At 56.4% G+C, this 21715-nt stretch overlaps 2 protein-coding genes across 8 annotated transcripts in view; one reads left to right on the top strand and one right to left on the bottom strand.

Moving 5' to 3' along the window:
* The window catches only part of DLGAP4 (DLG associated protein 4), a 61312-nt gene extending 49280 nt beyond the window's left edge, over nucleotides 1–12032 (top strand). For all 7 annotated transcript variants that reach the window (XM_041490457.1, XM_041490456.1, XM_041490454.1 and 4 more), the window contains 6 exons: nucleotides 3579–3940; nucleotides 5186–5277; nucleotides 5698–6107; nucleotides 7937–8028; nucleotides 9172–9324; nucleotides 10405–12032. In XM_041490457.1, the coding sequence (XP_041346391.1) occupies nucleotides 3579–3940; nucleotides 5186–5277; nucleotides 5698–6107; nucleotides 7937–8028; nucleotides 9172–9324; nucleotides 10405–10620 (1325 nt within the window). In that variant the 3' untranslated portion in view covers nucleotides 10621–12032. The remainder of the gene's footprint in view (nucleotides 1–3578; nucleotides 3941–5185; nucleotides 5278–5697; nucleotides 6108–7936; nucleotides 8029–9171; nucleotides 9325–10404) is intronic.
* Nucleotides 12033–15972: 3940 nt separating this feature from the next.
* On the bottom strand, nucleotides 15973–21570 carry TGIF2 (TGFB induced factor homeobox 2). The gene is made up of 3 exons (XM_041490480.1): nucleotides 21537–21570; nucleotides 20511–20746; nucleotides 15973–17122 (listed from the first exon to the last, which is right to left on the bottom strand). Exons 1-3 carry the CDS (start codon nucleotides 21568–21570, stop codon nucleotides 16586–16588), a joined length of 807 nt encoding a protein of 268 aa, XP_041346414.1. The 3' UTR covers nucleotides 15973–16585.
* Between the last annotated feature and the right edge of the window lie 145 nt (nucleotides 21571–21715).

Raw genomic sequence — 21715 nt, 5'->3', positions numbered from 1 at the left:
ATCTTTGAAGTTCTTGGAAGGATTGGAAATGTCACCAGGCTGTATTGAATCAGCAATAGCAGCAGAACATGGCACTTGAGGCCAGACACACTTGAGGGCAATTGTGGTGCTTAAATCTGACCCCAAATACCTTGGCTGTGATCCTGGTGGTGCTGCCAGGTACTGAGCAGGTACCAGGCTGGTGCGGGGAGCAGGGCCTGGATTTCACATTCTCTTGTGACTCTACTTTTAGTTTTCCAAGAAGCAAATGCCTCTGGAAGGAGAGGAAGAGGAGCCCAGCATGCCCAGCTGTTTTTGAGGGTCCAGAGGACTCTCCAGTATAAGGCTCTGCAAACAGCTCCCCTGGCCAGGGCTGCATCCGTGGGCATTGCCCAAGCCCTGAGGGCAGGTGCAAGGTGCTAATTTGGAAACATGTTGCTTTCTAAAAATAATTACAGGAGAAAGATTATAAACAAACAACCTCCTCCCCAAAATCAATCATCCACAGCATGCTGTGAATTCCAACTGCTTGCTGAAATAAGCCTTAGAAGGTCCTGTGAGCAGGAAGAGCCTAGTGCTGCAAAACTGGAAGCTTAAGCATGACTTCCATGTTCTGCTGTTGTTCCACACCTTTTTGGAGCAGGGATGATGTTCCCAAGCAAACTGAGCTGATGGTCCTGCTCCAGTGCCCACAGGAATTGTAGTTACACATTGCAGCACAAGCTGATTTTAAGATGTAAAAGGCTGTGACCTCAGCAAATCCAGAGCAGATCATGCCTGCTGAGCTGCAGCCCTTTGGAGGGGTAAGTCAGCAACTGGAACGCTCCTGACTGGTGGGATTGGCCTCAGAGCCAGGAGGGAATGTTGCCTGCTTCTCCTGTGGAAACACTGGGATGTTCTTGTCTTCCTCAAGGTTTGTCTCCTCCCGCAGATGCAGGAAGCACTGACCCTTAGTTCAGTGTTGTGCTGAGGGCCAAGGACAGACTCTTCTGGATGGGTTTGCTCTGACTTTGGTGTTTGAAGCCCATTCTAAGAAGGTGTGGTTTCTGAGATTGCTGGGCAGTCAGAAGTCCTGTTTTATGTTTGCAGAGGGCTTCAGTGGAGTTAATTTGCAATTGCACTAACTAATGCATCCCCAGTTGATGAAAGCTCCTGATCCTTTTGTGTTTGTCACTTGCAGTGTTTCTTAGAGCCTTAGATTTACGTTTGTGGCTCAGGCAGTGAACCCTTTGAGCACAGATACATGAACAGGGGTGTGTTTTGTTGGTCCTGGGTCTTACCCTTCCAGCAAAGCCTGTGCTGCCCCTCAGCCAAGGGGTCCCAGGAACGTGCCAAGGGGATACTGTGGTTTCCCCCCTTTAGCAGAGCAGCACAAACAGTATCTGTGCTGCCTGTTGGTAAGTGGACAATGACTTTGGGTCTGGCTTACTGGCCCTGGATGCCACTGATCTGCCCCAGAAGCTCTGTGCTGCTGTGTCCTCCCCTTGTTCTGCCTGGCCAGGCTGCTCTATGTCAAATAGTCATCAGTGTCCTTTCCCCAGTCCCAGCCCTGGCAGTGCCCAGTGCACCTGGGGAGCTGGGCTGGGCTCATGGTGGCCGTGCCAGCTGAGCCACCAAGGGCTGTGGCCAGTCCAGCTCCAAGCAGGACAGTGTTGCAGGGGCTGTGGGTAGCAGGGCACCCTGGGTACTGTCCCTGGAGAAGAACAGGGGCCATGTGGAGGGATTTAACTGAAGGGACATGTGGCATGCTTTCACCTCTGCCAGGTGGGGTGGCTCTGGCTTGCCCTGGCCAGTGGCCGCTGTAGCCCTGGTTCAGTAGCAGGGGTAACCTGTTGTTTTGGGGTGTAGGCAGAGCTGATCCAGGGGTGCCTCTGCCATGGCTCTGGTCAGGCTGCTCCTACACTGCTCCATTGAGATGGGCTGTGTGAGTCAGGCCATGAGACTGGGCCATGGAATTGCTGTTAGAAGGGATGCTCCACATCAGGCAGCTCTGGCAGGGGGACTGTGGTCACCCCTCACCCGTGTGAGGCAGAGGGTGATGGGTCCTGCCATCAGGACACTGCTCAGTTTGTGCTGGACTTGGTGTAGTGGCTTGAGGGAACTGAGATGCATTAGGTGCTTTCTAAGCTCCTGTGCAGATCCAGGCTGGAGGCAGCTGGGCTGGCAGCTCTGCACAAGCCTCTCACTTCTCCTCTGCCAGCAGCACCATTCTGGTGCTGCTCAGCATCTCTGGGCACAGAAACACTGCTGGAAACACAGATCGCCTCCTCTGTAATTCCTCCCTTTTAGTTCCTCCTTTGAAGTGGACCTTTAGGTCTTAATATGGTAAATAGTGGGATGTGTAAGTGCAGGCATGTCCACATACTGTCCGTGAGGCTCCTGGGGCAGCTCTGGTTGCCCCACAGGGAATGTGGCTCCCAGGGATGCTCGGAACTAGCTCTGGCTCCGCTGGAAATGGTGAGGCAGGTGTGGTGTGGGGAGTAACTGCAGATCTCTGGGACTAAGGCAAGGGCTGGGGTGCGTTATGGGATGCAGGGGAAAAGCAGTTTGGGATTGCACAGGACTTACTGGGAGGAACCAGAGGTAGAATAAGAAAGGGAGTCTGGTGGCTTGGGGTGGACAGAGTGCAGGGGTGGGAGGGGAAAGGGGGTCAGGTGTGTGTAGGAGGTGGCTGCTCAGTGTGTTTGGCCGTGCCCTGCCCAATGCAACGTGTCCTGGATGCACAGCAGCTGGAGTGGCACTGTGGCCTCAGGGACTTGTATATCCTGGGCAGACTGAGGGCCTAAACATGGCTGTTGCAGCATCCACATGGATTTTACTTGTATTTTACGTGTATTTTCACTGGTGGACTTCCATCCTGTCTAGCCAGAGACAGGAACAGGTTGGCGGTGGCTGCTGTCCTGCTTCGTGTGGCCAGCCACATGTCTGTCCCTGCAGGTGGGATATGTGTGTTCTGTGTCTGCTGGGCACACGTCTCCAGCCTTACTGCCACTTGCATCTGGGGCCACGGACTGGCAGCCACACTACTCTTGGGCTGTTGCATCCAGACAATGTCTTCTGGCGTGGAGCAGCTGGGCTTGCCAGGGGCTTCAAATGTGTGTTCCTGCCATCAACATCTAACAAATTTTATGGCTTCTTTCCATTTTATAGGAAAAACCATCACCCTGATCCAGACATTGAAACTCGTCAACTGATGGGACAAAGAGCTGAGACACTTGGCTGTACTAGGACACTAAAACATAGGGTTTAGCCAAGGAATATTTCCCTACTGTGGAGGCTTACACCTGCCAAACCCTGTAGCATTCTTGGGAGGCTTTTCTATCCCTCTTCTCCATTTCCACATTTCCACACATCATGGTATTCCTTTTGACTTCTTTTGCAAGCTAGCTCTGGCTCTGCCTTTGCTTCCCCTATGCTTTGGTGTGGGTCCCCGGCGTGAGCTGCTGCCTGTGGGCTGGTTCTGCACCTCTGCCTCCAGCTGTTGCTTGGAGGCTCCTCTTGGAAGTCGTGACTGACCTGCATTTTCTCTCTCTTCCACTGTATCTCTTTCCCTCCAACCTGTCTCCTGCGTTCTCCGTTCTCCCGCTCCGTCCCTGCAGGTTCATCATGCCTAGTGGCATATAAAAAGACGCCACCTCCTGTCCCACCTCGGACCACGTCCAAGCCGTTCATCTCTGTCACTGTGCAGAGCAGCACTGAGTCAGCCCAGGACACCTACCTGGACAGCCAGGACCACAAGAGTGAGGTCACCAGCCAGTCGGGGCTCAGCAATTCCTCAGACAGCTTGGACAGCACCAGGACACCCAGTGTCACCAGGGGCAGCGTTGTGACTCCGGCCAGAGACACTCCAGAGTTACCTCAGAAAAATGCAACTTTGAAAAGTGACAAAGGGACTCTGACTAACGAAGAGCCTAAAGTGGAGAATATCCCCAAAAGAAAGCTATCATCTATAGGAATACAAGTATGGAATAGTTTGTTCTCCTTCGTCCCAAGGAATGTCGTGGCCCCATCCATTTAGCATGTGCCTTTTCTGTGACCAGGTGTGCATCTGAGCTCACTTAGAATAGTAAGGGACACTCACTGCCTTGCCTGTGTTCCCAGGGTGAGAGACAGCAGCACTTTCCCTTAACAGCCCAGAAAGGACTAAGCTCTTTTAGTATAAATTTAAAATGTTTTGTAGAGCAGAGGGGCCTTGTTAACTGGCTGAGTCCCTCTGAAGAGGCCTTTTGCTGCTGGTCTGCCTGTGCCCTGTACTCTGTGTTGCTTCCAGTCAGTCTGCTTCTTGTCCATCATGGTTGTAGGGACAATTCTCCCCTGAGAGGTGGGCCCTTCTGCTTGATGTCCATGTGGGAAGGGCTGCTGCAGTGCCAAATGGTCCCAGGGCTGCAGGCAGGAGGGTGCAATTCCTTGCTACCTCGTGTTCCCAGCAGGCTGGTGCTTCACTTGCTGGAAGCATTTAACTGTGGCAATAGATGGAAATGAGCTGTGGATAACACAGTGAAATGAGAACCCAGTGAGTAGTATAAATCCCTGCTTTAGTTAGCAAAATGCATCCTCTGGGGCTGTGCCCTCCTCTGGGACAGATTTCTCAGTCACAGGTGGCTGTGAGCTCTGGTTCTGTCCCAGGTGCAGGGGAACTTGGGCAGTTCCAAGTGCAGGATCTGAGCTTTGAGCTGCTCTGTGTGTGCTGAACAAGTTCTCCATCAGCTTTAAAGCAAGGCCAGATCAGTACAGGTGACAGTGAAGGGCTCTCAGCAAGGCTGGTGGGACAGAACACCTGAAAGGGTAGTGAGGGTAGAGAAAACACACTGGAGAGGCTGACAGCCTTCCAGTGCTTTTCCTTTTCTGAGCTGCTTCTTAAGTCACCTGGATTTCTTTCCTAAAACCTTCTAACCCTCTTATCCAGAGCCATGGAGGGTGTCAATCCCTGGGAGAGAGGCTTTGCTGTCAGTCTCAATCACCTTTCTGTCCTCCCTTGGATGCCATGGTCCCTGACTGGGTGGGATGCCACAGACACAGGGGACACAGCCCTGCTCCTGAGGTGGGAGCAGAGCTGAGCAGTAGCCTCGTGCCTGTCCTTAGCCAGCCCTCCCGTGTGGTGTCAGCATGCTCTGTGTGTGCACACTTCTGGTCTACTAAGGTGGATTCCAGCCACAAGTTCTTGTGTCTGTTTTTGTCTGGTTTTTTTTTTTTTTTGTTCAATAAGGTTGACTGCCTTCAGCCAGTGGCAAAAGAGGAGCCTCCTCCACCAGCCACCAAATTCCAGTCCATCGGGGTACAGGTAGAGGACGAGTGGCGGTAAGTGAGACACAACTTGTGCAGTTTCCTTTTATTTTAAATTTTGCTTCCCCCACTTGTGCTTCCCTGCTTTGTGCCAGTGTGTGGTGTTGAATGGGGCCCACAGAGAGCTCTTCCTCCACGGTGCACACCCGCTGCAAAAAGCATTTGTTTTCTAACAGCCAAATCAATGGGAGCTTTAAATTAAATCAAAAATTAAAAAATTCCAAGCTGTAATTATAGTCATGCGTCAGCCCTCTCGTTTGAACGGCCGGCTGCAGTAAGCAGGCAACCTTGTAATTGTGTGTGTCTGAGTGTGTGGTGTGTCTGTGTGTGAGGAGAGCAGGGAGGGGCTCTGCTACGGCCATGGATTTTGCTGTCACTGTGGGAGGCTGGCCAGGCTGAGCCCTGCTATTGAACCATGGCTTTTGATCCCTGCAGAAACAGCCACTCTCGCAGCATGTCCTCCAAACAGGACACAGACTCTGACACACAGGAGCCCAATAACTCCAGCTGTAAATCATCTGAGAGAAGCCTCGCTGAGTGCCCCCAGCACAACAACTCTGTTGGTGTTGATGCCTCCACTAGGCAACCAGCCAAGCCCTCACAGATTAAGAGAAACCTCTCCTATGGAGAAAACAACGACCCGGCCCTGGAGCCATCTTCTCTCCCTCCTCCTGACCCCTGGCTCGAGAGCTCCTCCACGTCACCTTCGGAGCCGGCGCAGGCGGGGCCCTGCCGGCGGGACGGCTTCTGGTTCCTGAAGCTGCTGCAGGCAGAGACCGAGCGCCTGGAGGGCTGGTGCCGCCAGATGGACCAGGAGACCAAAGAGAACAATCTCTCTGAGGAAGGTGGGTGTGGGCAGCAGCCCAGCAGCTTCTCCCTCAAGAAGGAGTTGGAGCTGAGTATTGGATCAGTTCAGTTGTGGCTGCCCCATCCCTGGAAGTGTCCGAGGCCAGGTTGGACAGGGCTTGGAGCAGCCTGGTCTGGTGAAAGGTGTCCCTGTCCATGGAATAAGATGGGATCTAAGGTCCTTTCCCTCCCAAACCATTCTGGGGTTCTGTGAAATTACTGACAGCCCACAGAGCCAGAGCATGGAGATGAGGATGAGATAAGGACTGCTTTTTCCTTGGAAAGGGTGATGTAGCTTCCTGTAGCAAATGGAGTACAAGTAATGATGTGATGCAGCATGAAAGATGTACAGGGCATGGTGCGGCTTCTGACCACTCAAAACTGCTAAAAGCTTAAATGAATTTAATCTTAAAAAGGTCAAATGGAAAAAGCTTTCAGGGAGGCTGTGGGATCTCTCCCTGCCTCACCCATTACTCTCAAACAGGCAGGGGAGACCTTAGCTAGCAGTGGGGCAGAAGGAACACAACTTTGGAGCTTGTTTGCTCATTTCAGTTGATCAGCTAATCTTTATAGCAAAGAAGAGGTTTCTTCATATGGGAAAGCCTCACTGAATTTGTGCTGGGTACACCAAAAGCATGGAACAGGGAACACGAGGCCAGTTGATTTATGGGTTTCAGTCCCAGCTGAGCTTGTTCCTCTATTTTCAAATGCTTTGGCAAAAGTTGGGCTTTTTGCAGTGGGAATTATGCCTCTGGTGCATAGAGAGTGACAGGAGTGGGTGTCGAGGCTGCAGAGGCACGATCTTTGTGTAGAGCCTGGTTTTGATGTTTTTAAAACCTGAGAAAGGTGAAACAAAGGTGAGGCTCAGTTTTAGCTCACTGTCACTGCTGGGTCTCCAGAGCTAATCCCTGATCTGATTCTCTGAGGTGCTGCCTGGCAGGGAATCTCCCTGCCTCGGGCTGGCCTGGCTTGACCTCTGGCAAGGAAAGACAGCAAGACCTGCATGGCATTGTTCTGTGTGCCAGGAGCAGGCTGCTTGGTTGGGTAACCACAGCCTTGGTGGGTGGGAGAGCCCAGGGGGTGCTCATCCAGCCAGGATCTCCTGGGCAGGCTCAGTGGCAGCACTCAGTGGTCCCTGTTGGTGATGCAGCTTGCAGGCATGTGGGGCTCTGAACCTGCCTGTGGGAGGGAAAAGCCCCGACTGTATTTCCTCTAATGAGTAGAGAAACATGTCCATGCCCAGAGGCTGCATGGAAAATCCATTAAGAGCGGCATAAAGTCCTGGGTGTTAAAAGCCCTGGCCTGGGTGTTAATCCCTGCTGGTAGAGGGAGGCTGCAGAGTGGTCCCTGTGTCACCTTTCCCCTGGGCAGGGCTGGGACAGTAGACTGGGATCTCTAAGCAGGTGCCAGCAGACTTCGCTGAGGTGGGGCTGGTGACTTCTCTGAGGGGCTGAGGGCAGTTAGAGGAGCTCTCTGCCACCTTGGATATTGTAATGTCCTCAGCCAGGTCTGTGTTTGGCCTGCAAGAAGGAGCAATGGCAGACAAATGTAGTTTCAAAACACCTTGTTTGTGAGAGCAGTTGGTGCCTTGAAGATCTCTGAAATTCCTTTTCTGATTACTCCAGTGTTTCTTTGCACCAGAAATGCTGGGGCTCATTGCTACAATTAATAGTCTGTTCAATTCAGGTGGTGATTTTTATTTTTTTCTTTTTTTTTTTTTTGTTTGTTTGTTTTGTTTTTGTTGTTGTTTTTTGATTTGGTTTGGGTTTTTTTTGTTTTGTTTTGTTTTATTGTTTTTTTTGGGTTTTTTTTTTTTTGTCTCCCACAGTCTTAGGAAAAGTCCTGAGTGCAGTGGGCAGTGCACAGTTACTAATGTCACAGAAGTTCCAGCAATTCCACGGCCTCTGTGAGCAAAACTTGGTGAGTCTGAATCTCTTTTTCCTGGTTTCTGAGAGGATGCCTCTCTTTGAACAGGACTACAAGGACTTGGTCAGTGTTAACAGGCTGCAGTCCCTGTGAAAACAAAGCCACAGCCTGCAGTGCCAGCTGGGGGAAGGCTGGGTTAGCACAGAGGTGCCTCCTGCTTCTGAAGGGCTTTTTGAGGCAAACCCCTGAGGATGGGCTGCATAGGGGGGACTCTTTGAAAAGTCTGCTCTGGACAACACATGTTCCCTTTGCCTGTGTGGCTGCTGACACTGTCCCCAGGTAGGTCACTGGAATTGATCTCTGAAAGGGAATGCAGGGCTTTGCCCTTGCTCACAGCTGACCTGGATAATGGGGATTGATGGAATATGTGGTTTAGTTTTCCCCTCGAGCTTTATGGTAATACGGATTTTGCAAACTTCCTCAGAGGTGAATTCCCCTTTAGATGTAAAATAATCTTGGAGAGACTTAAGGAGCAGGAGGGGGTAATGTGCTGATCCCACCTGAGCAGCAGCACCAGCAGAGCTTTGTGTGAGCTGCTCGGATCTGATCCCATGCTTTCCAGGGTCTGTGGTGGTGGTTCAGCTGTCCAGGAACTGGGAAGACCCTATTCTTGAAATTCTTAAGCTACTTAAAATTTTTCAATCCAGCCTGAGAAGTACTGATGCTTTCAGGTTGTTTTGGGCAGAAATGTAGCAAAATAATTTTGCTCGTGAAAGCTCAGTTTGGCTCCTTGGAGTGCTGCACATCCAGGCATCAGAGCTGGGTATCCATTTCCATTCTTTCCCCCCCTGAAATGGGGGTCTCTGTGTAAGAAGCCAGTGTTGTCACTTTGACTGCCACGCTGGGCACCTGCTGTTGGAGGTTCCTGCTATGGGGTTAGTGCCAGCACTGGGTGTCTGGTTCAGGATTACTCTGCTGTAAGGAGGAGTGCAGTCAGGACCTGCTTCCTGAGCTTGGCAGAAATTATTTGGGCTGTAAATGATGGCTTTGTGTGTCCATGCTCAGGGCTGGTGTCTCCTGTGGGTTCTCACTGGGTTTGGTTGCAGGCAGACATAAAAGGGGTGAAGGTGCTGTGCCCACTGCTCTGCTGGGTGTATTCTTTCTGAATTGGTGTTTTTAATGCCTTTCCCCTTTTAGAACCCTAATGCCAATCCCAGACCCACAGCCCAGGACTTGGCTGGATTTTGGGATCTCCTCCAGCTGTCCATTGAAGACATCAGCATGAAGTTTGACGAGCTGTACCACCTCAAAGCTAATAGCTGGCAACTGGCAGAAACACCAGAGAGAAAGGTGAGTGAGGGGCACTGGGGAGTGGCCACAGCACCTTGTACACATTTGAGGTACCTGAGGTCTGCTTTTGTCTGCAAACAGATGCTCCCAAGGGCTTTTGCCATTCTGCACTTGTCATCTCACAGCCTCGCAAGGCACCAAGGCCATTCCTCTTTGAGTAATAGTGGGGACAGTTTTGTACAAGGGGAAAAGCTGTTGGATGGAGAGAGCCCAAAGTGGTGAGCAGTGGTGCAGGGGCCTCAAGTGTTCCTAGCACTGTGTAGATGGATTTAACTATCCCTTGTGCCCAAGTAATGTGAGGAACAACTTGAACCTTTGGAAAACGCAGGAGAGGTGGGGTCTTGGCTCTGCCGGTAAGGGTAGGGAGGACTGTGGCTCAGGACATGGTGGCTTATTAAAATTTTGCAGTTCCACATCAAGTTGTCTTCGTGCTGCCTGTACTGTGCTCTGAGCTACAGCTGAACCAGACAAGCTCTGAACTCCAGGCCACTCCAAAATAACCCTGTACCATGGAAGCTGCATGGAGGGGAGGGTTAGGCTGGATAACAGGAAAAGGTTCTCTCCCCAGATGGTGCTGGGCTGTGCCCAGGCTCCCCAGGGAATGGGCACGGCCCCAAGGTTGCCAGAGCTCCAAGAGTGTTTGGACACTGCTCTCAGGCACAGGGTGTCCTGCAGGTGTCCGTGCAGGGGTTGGACTTGATGGTCCTGGTTGTGGATCATCAGCCCCTGGATTGTGGACTTCCGTCCCAGGAAATGTCCAAGGCCAGGTTGGACAGGGTCTAGTGGAAGGCATCCCTGCCATGGCAGGGGGTGGAACTGGATGATCTTCCAACCCAGACCATTCTGTGATTCCATGATTGTTGTGGGTCCCTTCCCATTCAGGACATTCTGTCATTCCATGAAATGCAAAAAGGCTCCTTGTAGAAACAGAGGCAGTTGATTTTGAGGGGTGTCTGGCTGCAGAGCTGCTCTCCCAGACACCATCCCAGTCCCTCCGGCAAGGCCTCCCCAGGGCCAAGCCGGCGCCCAGCTGCACACATTTGTATCAGGTCTGGGTTTTTCCTTACTGTCTCCCTAAAGGAAGAGAAGAAACCACCCCCTCCAGTGCCAAAGAAGCCGGCCAAGTCCAAATCGCAGCTGAGCCGGGACAAAGGCTCCGACTCGGACAAGCAGCGGCAGGAGGCGCGGAAGCGGCTGATGGCGGCCAAGCGTGCAGCCTCCGTGCGGCAGAACTCGGCCACCGAGAGCGCCGACAGCATCGAGATCTACGTCCCCGAGGCCCAGACCCGCCTCTGAGCCCAGCCACGGCCAGCCCGTGGCTTTTATAAGTCATTAAACGGGAAAAAAAAGGTTCTCTCGAAACTAGTGTGATTTATTCAGTTTAGAGACAATGAGCCATCCTTGAAAAGGGCTCCTGAGTTGGCTTTTTTCTCTCTCAGCTTTAAGTAATGAAGATTTTAACAAAAAAAAAAATACAAACAAAAAAAAATTTTAAAAAAAGAAAAAATGCCCCTCGTTTTCTCCCCAGCTGTGGTGTTGCTGAATGGACTGGACAGACTCCTGGGAACTCCAGCCCCTCGACTTGGAACTTCAGTCTTTTTACTTGTTCTATCTCATGAGAATTATTAGCTTGTTTACAAGAAGAGGACAAGAAAACACGAAGCCTTGAGCACTTGCCATGCTGTGTTCTTCCTCCTCCTCAGATCTGTTCTGCCCTTCTCATCCTTTATTTTTCCCTCCTCCTGCTCCCGTTCTCCCACCCTTTGCATGGTTTCAGTTCCCGTGTCTGGACCCCCCTGTCCCCGCAGAGAACACCTACGGTGTGTCATTCCTGCTGCCCTCTCCAGCCAACAGCCTGCTGGGCTTTGTGTTCTTGGGATGGGGATGCTGGGGCGGGGGAGGACAGGCACAGCGGGCCCTGTCCTCAGTTTGTTGGAGGGAGAGGATGCCAGGGCTGTGGAATGTGGGCTTGAAATGCAGCCCAGAAGCAAAATGTGCAATAAACCTGGCGCAGGGGAGCCCGAGAGCCGGACCCCGCTCCGGGCACAGGAGCTGAAGGAGCACAGAGCACGAGCCACATCTCTATGGTTTCCCTCCTCTTCCCATTCCCACCCCGTTGTCCTTGGCTGGCTGGTGGAGAGAGGAGCTGCTGCAGCAGGGGCTGTGGGGTCAGCGCGTCCAGGAGGAGACAGGAGGGTGTACATATGCACATATACACTTAGTAGTACCTGTATAGTAATTCCTACACACGGATCCTGCCCACGCCGCCGCGGGGGTGGGCAGATGTATAGCATATATTTTTACATGTACTATATCTAGATGTGTGTCCAAGTGTGTGTAAAAATATATACCCTGTGTGTAAGCAGATGACTATTTTTTCCTTATCTCCCTGCTCTCTGGGTAGAGGAAGGATTGCTAAATATTTTTTAGCCCATTTTTTCTTCCCCTTCGTAGGTCTCCTTTCTGGTCTGGCTCCTCGGAGCCAGAGCTGCCACCCCCTGATTTCTTTGCCACCCTCTCACACAGAAGGTTTTTGTCCCCTCCTGAGGGATCTTGCTGGGGATTTTTTTTTTTTTTCCTCTTCACACTTTTGAACAAGTTGGGAGATTGTGTGCTACTGTCATGGGGGTGGAGGTGGAATCCCACTGGTTTCGGTGAGAGTGTTGGTGATCCAGAAGGCAAAAAATAAATAAAAGTGAAATCCTGAACAACGCCTGCTGCCCATGGTGTGCTGTCTGGGGCTGTCCATGAACGCTGCTCTGAGGTCTCTGCCCCCAGCCATAGAACTCCCAAAGCTTGGCTGTGCTGGGATTCAAATTGGGCTGGAGCTGGAGGTCAGACTCTGCTCCCAGGGGACAAGTGGAAGCAGCCTCACGTTGCTCCAGGGGAGGTTAACACTGGATATTGGGGGAAAGTCCTTAATGGAGAATGTGGTCCGGGCTGCCCAGGGCAGGGGCAGAGTCCCCAGCCCTGGAGGAGTTGGAAAGGTCTGTGCAGGTGCCACCTGCGGGTGCGTGGGCACGGCAGGGTTTGGCAGCAGGTGAGATTCCTCTCGGAGGCCTTTCCCAAACCTAAAGATTCCATGGGGGCAGAGGCTTTGTTGGGCTGCACTGTTGGGTTTCGGGGCGGATGCAGCTTTGGGGATCACTGGCAGAGAAAGGGGGAACACCAAGGAGATGTGGGGGTTAATTTATTTATTTAACATTTACTCTTCCCTACTGCTGCTCATGGAGTGGTCAAGCTATCCTTGCTGCCCTGGGCTGGGCTTGCTCATAATATTTATGTTCTTATATAATATGGATTTGTATATATATATGCATATATTTCAACATGTAAGTGAATTTATAAACCTGTAAAAATTAATTAATTTTAATAAGGTTTTGTATCTTATAATTAATATTTTAAATTCCCCTACATCTATTAAAATACATATACAAATACAGAGGTAGAGTTACATACTTCTATATGCATATGCAATTAAATATGTGTAACACACGTACAAAAATGTACGTGTGTTACACATATTTATAAATCTGAGAATTGTTGCAGATGTTTAACACCCTTCTGTAATTTCGTGCCCACTCCTTGTATCCACCTGTTCTGAGCCCAAAGGACAGGGGCAGCCAATCACAGGGCTGCCTGAGATCACGTGGGGATGGTGGTGTCACGAGATGGCTGCCTGCCAATCACAGCGCGGCGTGACGTTTAACAAAATGGCTGCGCCCTGCCATAAGATGGCGGGTGAGACAAAATGGCCGCTCCCTATGGATACAAAGGGGTGAGGCCGTGTGTCACAGTACTTCCGGGCCCTATTAACCAATCACAGCACAGTACGTACTGCTACGGCGAATGGCCGTGAGGCTGCTGGGAGAGGGCGGAGCTTGAGGTGATGGTGGGCGTGGCCTCCCCTTGCTCCGTGTCCCGTGTGCGGAGTTGATGTCCCCTGTGTCCGTGTCCCCGTCTCGGCCGGGCGCTGCAGCCCCGCGCTCTCGGGCGCCTGGAGCCGCTGCCGGCTCTTCCCGCGGCTTTCCCGGGAATGCCCCGCGGCGCCGGCTCGGCTCGCTCTGCCCGGCACGGCCCGGTCCCCGCCCGGAGCGGGACAGCGCCTGTCCCCGGGGCCCCCGGAGAACAGCTCCCGCCTCCGTCCATGCGCGGGGGTCGCGCTGCCTCCGGCACAACCGCGGGGCTGGGGACCCTCGGCAGGCGGAGCCGTCCTGACCCCCGGGGATGCGCAGCGGTCTCTGCTGCCTGCCCTGCTCTGGGCACAGCCCTGCCCCAGCCATGGGGGAGCAGCTGCCGGGGGGGTCTCCTCGCCCTCTCGTGGGGAGTCGTGGGGCAGGGTTGGCAGTGGCGGAGTAGTTGGAGAAGGAGGAAGGGCTTGGAGAGCTGGGAGTGCTCAACCTGGAGAAGGGAATGCTGCAGGGAAACCTCAGAGCCCCTTCCTGGGCCTAAAAGGGCTCCGGGAGAGCTGGAGAGGGACTTGGAACAAGGGATGTGAATGGCTTCACATTATCAGAGATCAAGGATATTGGGAAGAAATTCCTCTCTGTGAGGGTGGGGAGGCCCTGGCACAGGGTGCCCAGAGAAGCTGGGGTTGCCCCATCCCTGGAAGAATCAAAGACCAGGCTGGACAGGGCTTGGAGCCCTCTGGGATAGTGGAAGGTGTCCCTGCCCATGGCAGGGGGCTGTGCCTAAATGGTCTTCATGGTCTTTCCAACCCAAACCACCCTGGGAAGCATGGGAAATAGGAGAGCGTCACGTTAATGAGGCTACTGTGTGTGCCTGGGTCAGAGCCTGGGGCCTGGGGGGCTGCAGGGCTGGGGGCGCTTCTGGAGGAGCCCTTCCAGCACCAGCAGCCCCGGCTGATGCCTGGAGGCGGTGGGGGTGGTGTGGGGGCAGTCAGAACGGTGCCTCCCCCCTGTGCCCCATGGTGTCCCTCGGTGCCTCCAGCCGGCTCGCTGTCCCTGAGCCTCCGGGAGCTGCTGCTCTCTGCTGGAGCTGCCGGGGGGCCCCCAGGCCCTGCTGGACCCCCGTGTGCGGCTCAGGGGCCACGAGGTCTGCCTGGGGCCACAGCAGGGGCAGCAGAGCTGTGGTGTCCCCAGCTGTGACCCCCTGTCACAGTGCAGACCCCCGAGCTGGGCTGGCAGACCTTGCCCTGGCTCCAGCCCCCCACTCCCCATGGGAATGTGCCCCATCCCCCATCTGACCCCGAGCACAAAGCCCATGGACAGTGGGGGACACCCGAGTGCTGCTCCAGAGTGGCCCAGGGGTTTCTCCTAGGGGTGGAGAACCATAGTGGGGCACCCACAAATGACACAGCTCATTCTGACACACAACTCATATTTAAAAATAACAACCAAAACTAAAAAAACCTTTTATTTGACAATAGAAAAACAAAAATATATTTACAGTAGTTTGTTATTTCTCCATAAATTTAATTCCAGTAAGTCCTGCCCTCCCAACTCTCTGGTCCATCCCAGGGCAGCAGCACCAGCCCCTGGCACAGGCACAGCTCTGGAGAAGGAAACCACTTGGGTTTGACTGGGGCAAGAGAGCAGGAGGCCAAACAGCCTCTCCCTCCCCCAGGGCAAGAGACAGAGCAGCAGGAGGGTGACATGGTGAGAGTCCCAAAATTGAGGACTTTCCCTGGAAAGGAGACAAAGGGCAAACGAAGGCTGGGCATAGAAATGGAGGTGGGGGTGAGAGGCACACGATGGGCAGCGAGCCGCCCCAGTGCCCCCCAGCACTGCACAGGGCACCTGCCCAGGTGACGCTGTTGGGAAACCTCCCCACGGCAGCCCCTCCCCGGCACCTTCCTCTGAAGAAATGGGGGGCGGGAACACACCAGCCCCCAGATCAGTGCTTCTTCCTTTCAGCCCCGCGCCCTCCCGTGCTCTCCCCCCACCCCGCAGAGCTCCCGCTCCTGCGGCTTTACCCCCTCCAGTCATCACCTACATCTAGCTGGGCACCGGGGGGATTGGCGCTGCCCGGCCAGGGCACAGCCACTGAGCCACATCCGCACGGGCGCCTGCCCGGCGCAGCGCCCAGGGAGGGACAGCAAGCGACACCCAGCCAGGAGCCGCTCCAGAGCCCAAACACTGCCCCAGAGCCCCGAAGCCCCGCAGGCCCGGCCATCCCAGCACCCGCCAGTTTGTCACTAGAGGTCCCCAGCAGCGCACAGGCACGCTGCGAGGGGAGGGGACAGCGAGCGACATCTCCGCCCTCCGCCCGCCCCGCGCTGCCTCCCAGGACCCCCGCGCTGCACTTGCAGGACGCACATGGCCGTGCCTGCACCACGCCTCTTTACAAAGGTTTTATGGAAAAAAATAAAATAAAATAAAAATAAAATAAAATAAAATAAAATAAAATAAAATAAAATAAAATAAAAAAGGAAATGAAGTCGGGTACAAAATTCACAGTCTCAGCTGTGCCCGGGCTTGGCCACGCACTCACTGCTCCGGGCACAGCGTGCACACATTCGGCTTGAACTCGACGGGAACGCCGGGAAGGCGTGTGGAAATGCTTACCGATTTAAACAAAAAAAAAAAAAAAAAAAAAAGTAAAGCAAAAAAAGTAATAATCATGTAATAAATCACAATTAAAGGGAAAATGTTTCAACAAAAAAACTTGCTAAACAGCACCATAGAGATTTCTACTGGCAGCATCCAGAACAACCTAAAAAGGAAGAGGAGGGTCCTATTTTTTCCATGATAAAATGCCACAGACTCAATGTTTCCAGTTCATCTGTCCTTTGCCCTTCCCTGGGCAAGGCAGGCCCCCTGGCCAGCACCGGGAAACAGAAAGGCCCCCAAAAACAAAAGGAGGGCCGGGGGGAAGGGTGGCAGGAGGAAAGTATCAGGTATTTGGGAGACAAAGCTCTTCAGCCACAGTCCTAACACTGGCATTAAAAAACAGGTTCTCTCTGTCTTCCTGGAGAAACGGTGCTGGCTGGACCCTTGTTTGCAGGAGAGAGATCAGCAGGTTTTCCAGGGGAGCTCCAGCGCCCGCTCCGGCCGTGGGCAGGGACAGGGCGCTGCCAGCGCTGAGCTCTGGGCTCAGACCGGGGCACCGTCCTCGGCAGCCAGGGCATCTCCACGGGGGGATGGCGGGTGGGACCGGCCTTCCTCTGCCGCCTTGGCTGCCGAGAGACACCAGAGACCCGGGGGCAGGAGCCGCTCCTGGGATGGGCTGTGGGGGTGAGGCAGAGGCCGGGAGGGTCGGGCCCCCCGGGGAAGGGCACCCTGCGGGACCCGGCCCGGGGTTATTTGGAGGCTCCGGGGGGCTCGGCGTGGGGAGCCAGGGGCAGCTGCCCCCCCTGCCGCTGCCGTTCCAGCTCGGCCGCCTTCTGCAGAGCCACCTCCACCAACAGCTGGAAACTGCTGAAGTCGTCCCCGAAGAGCTCGGGGGGCGTCGGGGGCGGCGTGTTGAAGAGTCCGGGAGTGGGGCTGCCCGCCTCGGCCCGCGCCAGCAGGGTCAGGGTGCTGCCGCCGGGCCCCGCCCTGGGCACGGCCTCGTGCCCGGGCGGCTTCTCCCACTCGGGGCTGTGGGCGCTCACCACGGCCAGCGCCCGCGCCGGGTGGCACAGTACCTGCGGGCACACCGACATCGACAGCACCTTGGAGGTGCCCGCGGGCGGCACCACGAGCACCCCGGGGCCGACGGCAGCACCCCGCGGCACGGCCGCGTCGCCGGCCTTGCCCCCGCGGCGGGAGATGGTGAACTGGTTGGGGTCCTTGCCGTCCTTGCGCAGCATGTCGGGGAGCAGCCGCCGCCGGGCGTTGATGAACCAGTTACAGATCTGCGAGGAGAGAGGGCGCGGCGGGATCAGCCGGGGGCTGCGGCCCCGGGTCACACCAGCAGCAGCTCCCCCAGAGCAGGCGAGCAGCTCCCACACAGCCGGACTCCCACAGGGTTCCCCCCCAGCCCTGCACCTCCTTCCGAGCGGCCCCGGAGAGGCACAGCCAGCGCCGGCACCCACGGAAACCCCAACACCGGCTGCTTCCTGCCTGGCACCGCCTGCCCGGAGCAGCCCCTTCCTCCCCGCGCCCTGGCCCGGCCGCCCCTGGCCCTGCCAGCCCCCGCTGCGGGACCGTGCCCCGCGGCTCCTGCTCCCCATCCCAGCACAGGAACGGGCACAGCCGGCGCTGCCCCGGGGCCGAGCCACCCCCAGCCGCAGCAGCTGTGCCCGGAGCCCCGGGAGCTGCGGGGGTTCTCAGCAGAGCGGCCCCCAGGGCAGGAGGGGCTCAGTGCTGCGCCCCCACTGCAGCCCCGAGGCCCCAGCTGCAGGCAGGTACAGCACCGCTCCTGCCATTCCCCAGCCAGAGCCCATGGCATTGCACAGAGCCAGCTCGGAGCCCACTCTGCAGGTCCCCAGCCCGGGGACAGATTTTCCTTCTCCAGGTGACCTATCCTGCCTGGAGCTCAGCCCTGTTTCCACACTGCTGCCAACCCGAACAGGAGCACTGAGGCTGCCAGAGCAGACGGGTGGCAGGAGAGCAGCACAGATGGAAAACCCTAGAAGCCATCAGGTGATGGAACTGCAGCCCCTCAGCCCATAACAGGGCCAGGAATGGGGCAGCCGAGACACCTTCCCATGCCTATGCCCATGAGCAGGGTCACAACTCACACCAAATGCTCTCCCAAACAACTGCACAGCATGGAGGCTGCATGTCTGGCAGCCCTTCGCCATTATTGAGCCTTGGCCATGGATTGTTTCACCATCTTTATATAAAATGCTACATTTAAATAACTGCCTTCTTCCTAGAATACAATTAGAAGAGAATAAATCAAGGGGGGAAAAAAAGTCTGATTTTTCCTAAATAAACAGCTATGGAAAACATTTCCCCCAAGGAGAGAGAACTTGCCACAACTTCAGTCACAGCAAGATCACAGTTGTCATTTTTTTCTTTATGACAGTATTTAGCATTAAAACCCTCAAATACGCCAGTCTTACTCCCTTTTCTGTTCCACACCCCCTCCCTTGCAGGCCTTAGCTGGGTCCCCGTGACACGATCCTGGCCATCCACCATTGTGATCCCCAACTTAACAAAAAGCCCAACTCCTCAGTGCTGAGAACCCCCAAAATCCAACCTGTCCCCACCAACATGCTCCTTCCAGCATTCAATTCCCATTGGAGAATGGGACCCGGAGATGTGGCCACACAGCCACTGTGACAGCAGGCACTGTCACAGAGCTGGCACACACTCTGGCTCTGAAGCAGTTTATTTGGTTTAGTCCATCCCTTTTCCTTTCGCCAGCACACCCCGCTCTGTCCCTTTGGGCAGTGTCTGTCCCTCTGTACTGTGAGAGCAGCAGCTCCTCCACAGGGAGGAAAAGCCCATTCATCCCACAGCTGGGCACAGGCTTGGAAAGTTGCTGCTGTCCAGGAAGCCTCAGTGGGACCAGGTGCCACCTTCCTAGCACTGGAATTCCTGCAAGGGAGGCACAGGGCTTCCTGCTCTCCCTGATCCCTGGCTGCCAGTGCATAGCTCCAGCTCCCCCGACCGCTGGAGCAGCCAGGGGATGCACAAAGAAACAACCTGGGAGGGGTGGGGGGGAGACAAGGGTTGGCCAGTGGCTGTGGCAGAGCCCTGCATTCCAGAGGCTTTTTTGGAGAGGTCAGATCAGCATCACAGACTGAATCCCACAGCTAGACTGTGGGGTGTCCCATTCCTCCACCCCAGCAGGCAGAGGGAGCATCCCCAGGGGTTCCTGCTGCAGCCCCTCAGGTTGGCAGAAACCCCGGTCCCAGCCCTCAGCTGGCAATGGGGAATGCCATCGGGCTGGGACCCTCTGCACAGTGGTACCAGGGGCACACGCTGGCTCTGGGGTCACCTGGGGCAAAAAACAGCTGGCACACTGCAGGGCCACATCTCAACACGAGCTCACCCGTGTGCCAGCCCCCTGTGGGTCCCACGGGGCTCAGGGCACTGACAGCCGGGCACCTGCCAGTCCCACCCGAGCCCTGGGCAACCCCCATGTGCCAGGCACTGTCATGCCAACCCGGGCCAGGACCTGCCCAGGTCCCACAGCCCGGGCCTGTCACTGCTTCACTGCTCCCCTGACTCTCAGCCTCAAACCTGCCCAGGGGCTCCAGGCTGTCCCCAAGCAGCTGCTGGACACGGTTCTGTGGCACAGCCAGCACTCATAGAAACACATTAAAGTGAAAGAGCAGGTTTGCCTTGCTGCCCAGGAAGCGGGGAAGCAGACAGCCCCTGCCCACAGTCGGTGTCTGGGCTGGGACAGCTTGCCAGGACTGTGCTGAGCCACGGGGAGAGGAGCCAGAGGTACAGAGGAAGCTCCAGGAGAGGAGCAAAGCCAGTGGCCCTTGCCTGCTGCCTGCACCCCACTGCAGCCCAGAGCCAGAGAACAGAGCGCAGCCCACACCCTGCCAGGCTGGGAGAGGGGGACAGGGCCCAGGGCAGCAGGCCTGAGCATGGAGCACAGGGCCAGCAGCTGGGCAGGCCCTCCCAGACAGCCCAAACACAGGCAGGGACCACGCCAGAGTGGGAAGGACAAGCACTGCTCACCCCCACTGCTGCCCAGGGCTCCTGCCACATGGTGCCACACGGAGAACATCAGCCCACAGCTGGGAGCAGGACAGGGAGACTCCTGGACAGGGCTCCCCTTAATGCAGCTGGTGTAACCGGGACCAGGTGGGCAGCCAGCACGTAACAGTGCAGGGCACTCCAAGTGCAGCCCAGCCTCTCCCTTCTGGTTAAAATCACAGGATACCCTCAGCTGGAAGGGATCCACAAAGATAATCAAGTCCAACTCCTGGCCTTGCCCAGCCCCAGGGCTGTCCTCTGCCCAGCTCTGTGTGCAGGGGGTGGTCATCCTGCTGGGGGTGTCCAGGGGCACAGGATCGAGCAGCTTCCCCCAAAACCCTCCCACCTGTGCAGCTTCTACTGACAACGGGGTATTCAGCCTGTCCCCACTCCAGTCCCTCCACCTTCTGCTCCAGCAGAGCTGGTCCCCAGAGCTCAGACCTCTCCCCAGAAAAGACCCTCCCTTCACACAGGTGCCTTTCCTTCCCCAACATCCCTTCCCTCGCTTCCTTTCTGCCCTTCAGTGGCAAATGATCCCTGCCTGCCCAGACCTTTGGGATCCTCGGCGGGGTTCTCCTGTCCCACAGCTCATGGCAGTGTCCCCAGCGGTGTCCCCAGCGGGTGGGCGCCGGCTCCTACCTGCAGCACGGAGAGGCTGGTCTGCCCCGAGAGGCTGAGCTTCTCCTGCTCCGAGGGGTAGGCGTTGAAGCGGTGCTCGTACAGCCAGTCCCGCAGGATCTTCACCGACTCTTTGGGGAGGTTGCCCCTTCTCTTCCTCTTGCACTGCGAGGGGTCAGGGGATGTGGCTCCGTCCTCATCCCCCGGGTCACTGTCCGACATGGTGGAGCTGCCCGCGGGACCCCCCTGGCTGAAGCCTGGAGAGGGGGAACCAAAGGGAGCTTCAGGCGGTCTCCGGTCGGGGGAGGGGAAGGGGCCTCCCACCGACCTCCCCCCGCCTCCAGCGGGGGGTCTCACCCCCTCCGGGCCCGCCTGGGTGGAATCCCGAGGCAGAGACCCCCGGTGGGGGGTACAAACGACCGGCACCGGCGGGACAACAGGGGCACCAAACAGAGCCCCGGGGGTGCGGAGGATCTCGGCGCACGCACGGGGCTCGGGGGAACTCGGGGTTCGGGGGGCTCCGCAACGGAGGAAAAAAAAAAAATCAAGCATGGGGTAGGGTGGAGGAGGGGAAGTTAAAAACAAAAACAATCTCAGCAGGAGAAAGAGGCCGGAGCTGGAGAGTGGGAGAGGAACCACGCGGGGTCATTGTGCGGCGGGGATGGAGGCGGGGGCGGCTGTCACGGGCCGGGGCTCGGCGGAGCGGGGCGCTGCGGGCCGGGCCCCGCCGCCCCTCCGGCCGCAACAGGCAGCGAGGGGCCGGGGCCGCCGACACAAAGCGGGGCAGCGGCGGCCGCGGCCCCTCGGGCGGCGGGGGCAGAGAGGAGCCGGAGAGCGGCCCCCGCACTCTGCCGCCGGCCCCGAGTTGTCCCCGGCCGGGCAAACTCCGCCGTAACTCCGAGCTGCAGCGGGGGCGGGCGGGACCCCCGGCCGCGGCTCCCGCAAACTTCGGGAAGCGCCGGCGCGGCCCGTCCCGCTCCGTCCCGCACAAAGGCGCGGGGCCGCCCCGCTCCCCCCGCGCCCCCCGGGATCCATCTTTGCGCTCACCCCCGGGCCGCCGCCGCCGCCTGGGCGCTCGCATGGGCCGCGCCGGGGTCTCGGTGCCGGGGCCGGTGCGGGGCCGTCCCGCGGCGGCGGGCGGGCAGCCGGGCGCGGCGGAAAGTTTTGGGTGGGCGGCGGTGACAGATGCCGAGACAGAATTCCCTTTGTTCCCGAGGAGGCAGGAA

The sequence above is a fragment of the Pyrgilauda ruficollis genome, unplaced genomic scaffold (genome assembly GCF_017590135.1).
Source record: "Pyrgilauda ruficollis isolate IOZ18807 unplaced genomic scaffold, ASM1759013v1 scaffold123, whole genome shotgun sequence".
NCBI classification, from domain to species: domain Eukaryota; kingdom Metazoa; phylum Chordata; class Aves; order Passeriformes; family Passeridae; genus Pyrgilauda; species Pyrgilauda ruficollis.
Note: the sequence above shows the minus strand (reverse complement) of the source record. Positions and strands in the feature narration are given on the sequence as shown.

Bases quoted from the DNA above. Each gene is read 5' to 3' on its own strand.
- TGIF2 (XM_041490480.1), bottom strand. From the start codon at position 21,570: ATGCGAGCGCCCAGGCGGCGGCGGCGGCCCGGGG. The intron at 20,747-21,536 runs GTGAGCGCAAAG...CCCCCTCTCCAG, and splicing joins GCGGCGGCGGCGGCCCGGGG to GCTTCAGCCAGGGGGGTCCC. The intron at 17,123-20,510 runs GTAGGAGCCGGC...CTCTCCTCGCAG, and splicing joins CCAGCCTCTCCGTGCTGCAG to ATCTGTAACTGGTTCATCAA.